At 43.1% G+C, this 9,694-nt stretch overlaps 1 protein-coding gene across 1 annotated transcript in view; it reads left to right on the plus strand.

Moving 5' to 3' along the window:
- Positions 1–9,694, plus strand: part of LOC119412331 (T-complex protein 11-like protein 2) — an 11,343-nt gene continuing 1,649 nt past the window's right edge. Inside the window, exons 1-9 of the mRNA XM_037679320.1 lie at positions 1–20; positions 645–732; positions 825–954; positions 1,035–1,155; positions 5,874–6,094; positions 6,366–6,502; positions 6,768–6,949; positions 7,511–7,692; positions 9,378–9,547. Of these exons, the coding sequence (XP_037535248.1) occupies positions 657–732; positions 825–954; positions 1,035–1,155; positions 5,874–6,094; positions 6,366–6,502; positions 6,768–6,949; positions 7,511–7,692; positions 9,378–9,547 (1,219 nt within the window). The 5' untranslated portion in view covers positions 1–20; positions 645–656. The remainder of the gene's footprint in view (positions 21–644; positions 733–824; positions 955–1,034; positions 1,156–5,873; positions 6,095–6,365; positions 6,503–6,767; positions 6,950–7,510; positions 7,693–9,377; positions 9,548–9,694) is intronic.

Genomic DNA, 9,694 nt, shown 5'->3' on the forward strand with positions numbered 1-9,694 from the left:
AACTTTAAACACAACACCAGGTAAGTTTTTAAACGTTACGTTATAAATATGGTGCAGGTGTGTTTGCGTCTATGGAGTTACGTAAATATTTTCTTGGTGTCTCGGTGTATATAGCTACATTGAACATGTACACAAGTTTTGTAGATTCATAAGTAAATTTGTGAAGCTTAAATTATTCTTAAATTTATTTAACCATCAGTCTCCAGTGAAAATGTATTAGTTAAAACAATTGTAAGTATTAAACACAAAATGGCAACAATTCAGTTCAATTTCATTTTATTTTTATTTTAACCTACTAGCTGAGACTGATCAACAACCTGAGCCAACAGACTGCAAGATGTTTGGTCAAAAGTTTAACTGTCTGTCTGTTAGCAAAATATCTCATGGACTACTGGACAGTTTTTAATAAAACTTTAGGAAGTAACCAGTAGACTTGTAATTTTTGGAGTCAACCCAAACATATTTGACCATATTTCCAAGATTTATTATTTAATAACATATGATACAGTTATATAATAATGGGTTCTAATTTAGAACTCCATGTATAGGATAGGTAGAGCTCCGTAAGTGGGTCACAATTTATCATAACTTCTTGTGAACATATAGTAAACGACTAGTTGTACGATAATGATATAATGTTGCAGAATTTGGCAGAAATGTCGGCCCAGAGAAAGGAGGCTGCAGGTGGTTCTGCTGACCTTCCCAGTCTGGAAACACTTGACTCTCCTATAGGTCTGATTCTACAACACTTCTGACACTGTTACTAATTGAATCATTACCACCGTGGCAGTTTTAATTATGCGTGCGTTCTGTCTGTGTCTCAGGGAGTCCTCCCACAGCCTCGTTATCCAGCCTGATGGATCTGGAAAATTGTGTTTCCAATCTGAGTCTGGCACATGAGATCCTGGTGAACAGAGACTTCTGTTTCAAACCCCAAACCACTCCTATTACCACGTAAAAAAAAAAAAAAAAACTTTCAACAACACTCAAACTGCTAATATAAGATAAATTTAACTCTACTTGTCCTGATTTAGCCTAGAGGGCAGAGTGAAAGATATTGTCCACCGGGCATTTTGGGACAGTCTTCAGGAAGAGCTGAGCAGCGACCCTCCAAACTTCAGCCATGCTCTTGTTCTGCTGCAGGAGGTCAAGACTGTAAGTTCAGAGAAAATCTCCACAAATAAACTACAGAAATTACATTTCTGCAAAAATGCAGCTTAAATGCTGAGCGCCGAATGGCTTTGCTGAAATTTGAATTTCAAATTTCTAAAATACTTTATTAATCCCAAAGGGAATGTTAAGGCTTAAAGAAGACAAAAAAAAAAAAAAAAAAAAACAGCTGACGTCTGTAAAAACAAGCTAAAAGTAGCAAAACACTAGCTAAAAAGAGGAAAAAAAAGCATGAGCTAAATGTTAAAAGAAGCAACAACAGTAAAAGCCAAAAGTAGCTAAACAGTAGCGTAATGCCAAATAAAAGTAGCCAAAAGCCAACTAAAAGCTAAATGTTTAAAAGCTTAATTTCAAACAACTAAAGTTAGCAAAAGGTTAGCAAAAGCTCAATGCACTGGCTAAAAATAAAAAATGCTAGTAAAAGCAGCATATGTTAGCTAAAGGCTAAAAGCATCGTAAGGGTTGTTAAAAGTACCCAAAGATGAGCAAAAAGCCAAAGTACCAAAATGTTTGCTAAAAGTAGCAAAAAGCTTAAAGGGCTATTCAACTAAACTGCTCAGGGGGGAACAGTTACTGAAAACCAAGAGCTCAGGGGCTGGACATCCATCAGTTATTGTCATTAAGTTTGTCTTTTCATTTAAAATCTAGTTTTATTTAAAATGAACCCATTGGTGAGTCGAACTGAGTTCGTCAACGGGCCTGATTTACCATACCATACCAATTTATTTATAGAGCATTTAAAACAGCAACAAGGCCAACCAAAGTGCTGTACAAAAGAAAACAAACATGCACAGCGGACAGGAAAACATAAAATAGAAATACAGATACAAATAGCAGCAGAAGCTAACTAAAATGGCCAACAGTGTAGAGTACAGACCAGACCAAAACAAATCACAACGTGGTCAAGGCAAGAGAATAGAAGTGGGTCTTCAAGCGAGACTTAAAGGCTGAGAGTGTGGGAGCCTGCCGGACACTCAGTGGCAACTCATTCCACAGTCGTGGACCTGCAACAGAGAAAGCCCCGTCACCTCTGAGCTTACGACGGGTTTCTGGGACTGAGAGAAGCATCTGGTCTGCTGACCTCAGAGAGCGCAGTGGGACATATGGCTGCAGAAGATCAGTGAGATAGGATGGGGCGGAACTGTTCAGTGATTTAAAAACGTACATGAGAATTTTGAATTGGATCCGAAGGTGAATGGGTAGCCAGTGCAGGGAGGCCAAAACTGGCGTGATGTGCTCTCTATAGTCTGTACCAGTTAAAAATCGGGCTGCAGCATTTTGGACAAGTTGTAGACGAGCAATGGAGGACTGACTGATTCCAAACAGAAGTGAATTGCAGTAATCAAGCCTAGATGTTATGAAGGCGTGGATCACTGTCTCAAGGTTCTTTTTGGAGAGTATAGGCTTCAGCTTAGACAGCCGTCTCAGCTGAAAAAAACAGGATTTGACCATCATGTTTACGTGACTGTTGAGTTTATTATCACTATCACCCCCAGATTAGTGACCTTTTGTTTCTCTAGCGGGGCTAGAGAGAAAAGGTCAATGTCATGGCTCATGAGTGAGCCACTGGGATGGAACAGCATGACTTCAGACTTCTTCTCATTGAAGCTTAAGAAGTTTAAAGCCATCCAGTCCTGGATGTCAGCCAGGCAGTCAAGAAGAGGCTGAATAGAGCGTGTGCCTCTGTGCCTCAGGGGGAAGTAAATTTGGCAATCATCGGCGTAGAAATGAAAGGGTATGTTGTGTTTGCGGAAGATAGCACCTAGTGGCAGCAGGTATAAAGAAAAGAGAAGGGGACCGAGGATGGACCCCTGCGGTACCCCCCACTGGAGCGCTGTCGATGCCGAACTAAAATCTTTGATATTGACACAGAAGGTTCTGTCAGAGAGGTAGGACCCAAACCATTTAAGGGCTGACCCTGTGATGCCCACCCACTGCTCCAGTCTAGAAATGAGGATGTTGTGGTCGATGGTGTCAAAAGCAGATGTAAGGTCCAATAGGACAAGCAGCACAGAATCACCTGCGTCTGTGGATATGAAAATTCATTAAAAACCTTCAGTAGAGCAGTTTCAGTGCTATGGAGAGATTTGAAGCCAGATTGGAATAACTCTAGGATAGTGTGATCCCCCAAAAACTGTTTCAACTGAGACTCCACAATTTTTTCCAGTAGTTTAGAGGTGAATGGGAGTCTGGAGACAGGCCGGAAGTTGGACATGACTAAGGGGTCAAGGTTAGGTTTTTTTCAGGAGGGGCTCGACAGCAGCATGTTTAAAAGTTTTTGGCACCACACCTGAGGATAAACTGCTATTCAGAATAGCGAGAATAAAAGGACCCAGGGTAGGAAAAACTTCCTTTGTAGTCGAGGGGGGACCACATCAAAGGGGGAACCAGATGGCTTCATGCTGCACATTACCTGCTCCAGAGAAGACAGAGAGATGGGCTCAAAGTGGTCAAACACAGCCAATCACTGAGATGGGATGGACAGATCATGAGCTGGTGGAGAAATGAGTGCCCGGGTGTTTGCCACTTTTTCTAAAAAGAAATGGAGGAAGTTTTCACACAGCTCAGTTGAGGATTCCAGAGGTGAAGGCTCACTGAGGTGTAGAACTGAGTTCAGGGTGGAGAAAAGAACTCGGGGGTTATGGGAGTTGGAGACAATTAAATCAGAGAAGAATTTACATTTGGCAGCTTTAACGGTTTTCTGATAGTGACGCCAACTCTCCCTTAACATTTGAAAAGAAACCTGCAGCCTGTCCTTCCTCCACCTTTGTTCAGCTCTGCGACACTGCCGCCTAACGGCTCGAGTGACGTCATTCAGCCAAGGCTCTGATTTAAGTTTCGTTTTTCTGGTTTTAAGGGGAGCAACACGGTCCAGAACATCTAAACAGGCAGAGTTGAACTGAGAGGTTAGCTCCTCAGTGGTAAGAGACACCGGGAACTGTTCGATCCTCTCAGAATTAAAACCTTCATTAAAACGAGCAGCAGTGAAATGGTTAATGGAACGCGTATGTGCAGGAACGCACGTCTTAGCTGTAGGACAAGCGGGGGGTGAAGTCAAACAATACAGGCATGTGATCTGAAAAAACATTGTCACCGATTTTCAAATTAGAAACGGAGACATCGCGTGTTAAAACGAGGTCCAGCGTGTGACCGTGTTCTTGGGTGGGACCGTTTACCTGCTGAGTTAAATTAAAAGAGTCCAATAAATCTAGAAAGTCCTTCACTAAGGGCTTCTCCTGACAACACACATGCAAATTAAAGTCACCAATAAGCAAAAAGTGAGTGTATCTCTGAGTGATATCAGCCAAAAAGTCAGAGAATTCATTTATGAAGTCCTTAGAACGAGGGGGGCGGTAGACGAGTGCACACAGAACCGTAGGAAAGTGTCCGAGTTCAAAGACGCTTAGCTCAAAGCTGGCGCGGGACACCGGGATGGACAACTCTTTACAGGCCAAGTTTGCTTTAAAAACTGTTAATAATAACCCCCACCCCCCTGCGCCGACCTGATGGCCGCGGGGCATTGAAATACAGACAGTCCGGGGGTAGTAGTTCCACCAAGTTGCTGGACTCACCATCAGAAATCCAAGATTCCGTGACGAACAGAAAATCCAACTCCTGATCTTTAAAAAAGTCATTGAGGATAAATGTTTTGTTGGAGACAGACCTTGCGTTGATTAAACACATCCTGATAGGGTCCAACGCAGACACAGCCGTGGAGGGAGACGCGCGCGCCAGCTGGCGCAGGTTATGAAGAACAGCTCCTCCAGGTCTGCTGGTGCGGCGCACAGGTAAACAACTCCAGGTGTTTCCATGGACTGAGCGCGCGGGAAGCTGGCCAGCAGCTGGGCCACGGGAACACCACGGGTCAGAGAGGAGATGATCAGATCCAGAGCGAGTCCTGATAGAATAATCCACACTTTGCCTCAGTTTCACCAAAATCCCTGCACGCTTCCCACAACGTCTGCGACGTTTCCTCCATGGAGAAAGGCCAGGGTCACGCAGAAGGAATGCAGGAATCTCAGACAGGACCGGTGGAGGAGAGTGCTGACCGCTGTACAAAAACTCCGCAGGCATTTCAGCAAATGTACGGAGCTCCAAAAGTGCCCAACGATCATACTGAAAATATGACTCGGCACACTGCACCAACCATTGTAAAAATAACAAAAATACAATACAAGCAGAGAGCGAGAGACGGGCAGCCCTACACACCGGCGCCATCTTGGAGATCTTGATTTAGCCCCTGAGCCGCCAGTTGAATAGCCCTGCCTTAAAGTATCCAAAGGCTAACTGAAAGTATCATAAAGCAAGTTTGAATCTTACAGTTGCAAAAGATGGGTAAAAGCTAAAACTTACAGAATGTTAGCTAAAAACTAAAAGTAGCAAAAGAAAAGTTGAAGTTTGCTGAAGCAGATTTAAACGAGAACACGATTTAAAATAAAATACACAAAGCCCTGGAGATCTTGATGTATTTTTATGGGGAAAATATTTGTAAGTAAATTGAAATACTTTGAAAAGTATAAAGCCTCCAAAAACCAGAAGTCACAGCAGCCATCTCCTGACTGAGATGAACGTTTTGATGCTTGAAGGGCTACAATAACAAAGTTTGCAGACATAGGTTGCAAACCCTGTACGGTAAAATAAAGAGGAAAACATTAGTCATCGTTCACACAACCCTGCAAAATGAAGCTTTTCTTTCCTATCAGACGCTGGAATCGCTGCTGTTGCCTGGACATGTCAGACTGAGGGCTCAGCTGGATGAAGTTCTGGACTTGGAGCTGATCCGCCAGCAGGTCGATCATGGAGCTCTTGACCTACACAGACTGGTCGGATTTATTATAAACACCATGACGTCTTTGTGTGCTCCGGTTCGAGACCCAGAGATCAGAGCTGTGCGGGACCTCAAGGACCCTGTGGAGCTCCTTAGGTAAAAACTGGATTGGTACCACAATACTGTCACAAGTTACCTCTGATTACTCAAATATCACCATATGCTGTATAATAGAGCATCTCACATAATCTGTTAGCACTTGGAGTACATTTTGGGAATGATTCTCAGCTATAGCCACACCAGATTTTAGCTCAGGATTAGAAAAAATTACAATTATCATATAGACTAAGACTGATTAGCTGTGGCAGCCATCGTCCACATATTAACAATGTTATGTAACTAACAATGATTTCTCTGTTTCTCTCAGGGAAATCTTCCGCGTTTTGGGTCTGATGAAGACCGACATGGTGAACTTCACCATCCAGAGCCTGAGGCCTCATCTCCTGCAGCAGGCCGTTCAGTACGAGAGGCTCAAATTCCAGCAGATCCTGGATAAAGAGCCAGGTGAGGAGAGAAAATAATGCGAGTCGCTCCCATTCACAATGTCCGCCACAGCTAGTAGACATTAGCCATGACAAACGTGGCTATAACTCATCTAACTCACAGACAGTGAGCTAAAATTCCTTGTGATGGTGGTTAATAGTTATGCTGAACACACACATTGAGTTTTTGAAATGGCATAAGATTATACAAAATGTACTAATCAAAGTTTGAACTAAATGGCTACAATGCCGTCATAAAGTTGTTGTTTTTGTCACTCCCCCCTCAGCTTATCTAAACAACACAGCTGCTTGGCTTCAGGCAGCAGCATCGGAGGAGATGTCTGTGTTCAGAGCGTGGCCTGATTCTCCCGGTCCTGACAGCCGAGGTCTCCTCCGTCCCACTGCCGTCCTGAACTGGGCCTTCATGCGTCTGCTCTGCTGGGACCCGCAGGACCAGAAATATCCCGAGGTCAGCAGCCGCCTGGGAAATGACATCTCTCCCTGCACCTTTCGTTACACTGGGTGATATTTTATTGATTATGAGGGAGGATGCAATTGCTCTAAAACATGTGACTCAACATTAGGGTTCATGTAGAGCAACAGCTCCAAACCTTATTTATTAGCTGTATGAACAGAGAGCTGTCAGATGAGCTCAGATACTGATCAACATGTGCTGCAAGTCTGTTTAGTTATCACACACCACCACCGAAAGGCGGATGATAATGGTTTTCTTTGTGTTTGTGAGTCTGTCTTTTATTAAATTATCATGAACCACTGGTATAGTTTGAATGAAACTCACAGAAAGCAATTGTTGGATGTACGTCTACAGTTTAGTCTGAAACTCTGGTAGAAAAAGTGGCGGGTGATATGCATTCATCAGGGAATGCTAGGCTTTTTCTTGTATTTTATATGAAAATTAATTCTTGATTTTCCTTTTAAGAAATTTTATTTTGTATACTATCTGATATAACTTTCCAAAAAGCTCATCTTTGGGGTTTTGAGGTGACCCTGTTTTTTCTCACACACACAGACTGTGCTGATGGATCAGGCCCGTCTGGACCATCTGAGTCGGCGGCTCCAGATGTTGATTCTGGAAGCGTCCGTGCTCCTCCTGACCAGCGCTCAGTTTGGGGGTGTCGTTTTCTCCCTGTGCGGATTTGTAGGTAAACTCCGGCAGTCCGTCGCTGCCCTGCTGGAGGGCAGTCACAGCAGGTAAGAGGAGGTTGGGGTGATGCATGTACTGGCTGTCGTGGGGAACGGGTATTGTATGAGAGGGACACCATCGGAGGCGACAGGAGGCAACCAGCTTGTCAGAACAGATCCAGCTAACCTCATTCTTTCTGTTGAAGAGACGCCATGTCATAATTATTGGATGACTGTAGAGCAGCAGCCCGTGATCATCAAGGTCTGCTCGCAGTTTGGTCCAAGCTGCAAATAAATATTGGATTCTTTCGTTTGTCGCTTTCAATGAAACAGACTTAATTCACTGAGACGGCTTTGGAGAAAAACACCCTTTATATTTAAATAAACTCGTGTTTTCAGTTTGATATGCTGCGTTGGGAAACAGTATTGTTAGAAGTTTAATCTTACCGGAGGCCTACTCTGACTCATAACCTGGTTCGGAACACCGGAAGGGTGCCGTGGTCGGACGGCTGACACTATCATCCCTTTTTACAAATTCTTTCACACTTTCAAGTTTCAGATCATAAAACTTAATATCATACGAAGAATAAACACAAACTGCAGCTTTTAAATGATGCTTTAAAAAAAAAACGCACTACTCAAACCAGTCTGGGCCCTGTGTGAAAAAGTAATTGCTCCTGAACCTAATGACTGGTCGTGCCACACTCTGCGTCAAAAACTGCAGTAAAGCGTTTGTTATAACCGACAATGAGTCTTTCACGCAGCTGCGGATATACGTTGCTGCTGGGCTTCGGCTTGTTGTTCTGCTAGTGAGCCTGAATTTAAGGTTGTAAACTGAGGACCAGACATTCTTCTTCATGAGTTTTTGGCAGAGAGCAGAATTTATGGTTCTGTCAGTCATGGCAGGTCGTCCAGGTCCTGAAACAATAAAGTGGCCCCAGACCATCACACTACCACCTCCATGTTCGACTGTCGGTATGAAGCTCTTTTTCTGAAATGCAGGATGTAATGGGAGACGTGATGGGACGCACACTTTTTAAAAGGTTCCACTTCCGTCTCTAGTCCACTGAATATTTTCTCTGAAGTCTTTGTAGTGTTTAAAATGTGAGGCAGGACTTTGTGCACTGCAGTAGTTGTGGCCTTTCACTCTCTTATAGAGGCCATTTTGTTCTTTCTCTTCCTTATTGTTAAATCATGAACACTGGCCAAGACAAGTATGGCCTGCAGGCTTTAAGATGTATTTTGTTTTGGTTGGGGGGGGTGGGGGTGGGGGTGGGGGGAAGACCTCCTGGATGGGTTGTCAACAATCTCTTTAAGTAACTTTAGTCCACTCTTCCATGTTTTCTGCATTCATAGTTAATGGCTCGATTTAAGTGATTTCATGATTCTACTGATCTAGAAGTACATTAGAGAGTATATTTGAACTTAATTAAAAAAAAAAAAATCACAATTCATGATTTACCAAAAGGGAAATTTACTTTTTCTCATAGGGCCAGGTTGCTTTGGAAAGTAATTTCCATTTAATTAAAAAATGTATTAATTTGAAAACTGGCATTTTGAATGTGCTCAAGTTGTCTTTGTGAAATGCATCTTTTTCATCGTCTTTCATCAAACATGTTGAAATTAACATGTTTGATGTGATGAAACATTTTTTAAAAATTCAAAACAGAAGAAATCTGTACGGGATCAAATAAATTTTGACGGCGCCGTTCGTCCGCTGGTGAAAGTTTGAACTCTAGTTTCTGGTGCTCCAGGGAAGCTGACCTGAAGAGGGCCCTGTTGGAGCTTGGTGGGACGGTGCAGCAGCAGGTGACAGAAGCTCTGGGTGCCCAAGGAGGAGGACTGCCTCAGGAGAGCCAAAATCTGCTGAGAGGACAAATATCTGACCTGTGGAGGAACAACAACCCTGTACGCGCACTTATAGGTCAGGCATGAACCCAAGAAGAGTTGTTTTCTTTTCAAGGCATTTACATTTTTGGAGGATTCTAATGGGATGTAGAATTTAAAGAAAGCACTCTGCAGACACACAAAGTTTGTTTTCTCAGTCATCCAGGTATATAACAACAAAAAA

The sequence above is a fragment of the Nematolebias whitei genome, chromosome 7 (assembly GCF_014905685.2).
Source record: "Nematolebias whitei isolate Nwh7 chromosome 7, NemWhi1, whole genome shotgun sequence".
Taxonomy (NCBI): domain Eukaryota; kingdom Metazoa; phylum Chordata; class Actinopteri; order Cyprinodontiformes; family Rivulidae; genus Nematolebias; species Nematolebias whitei.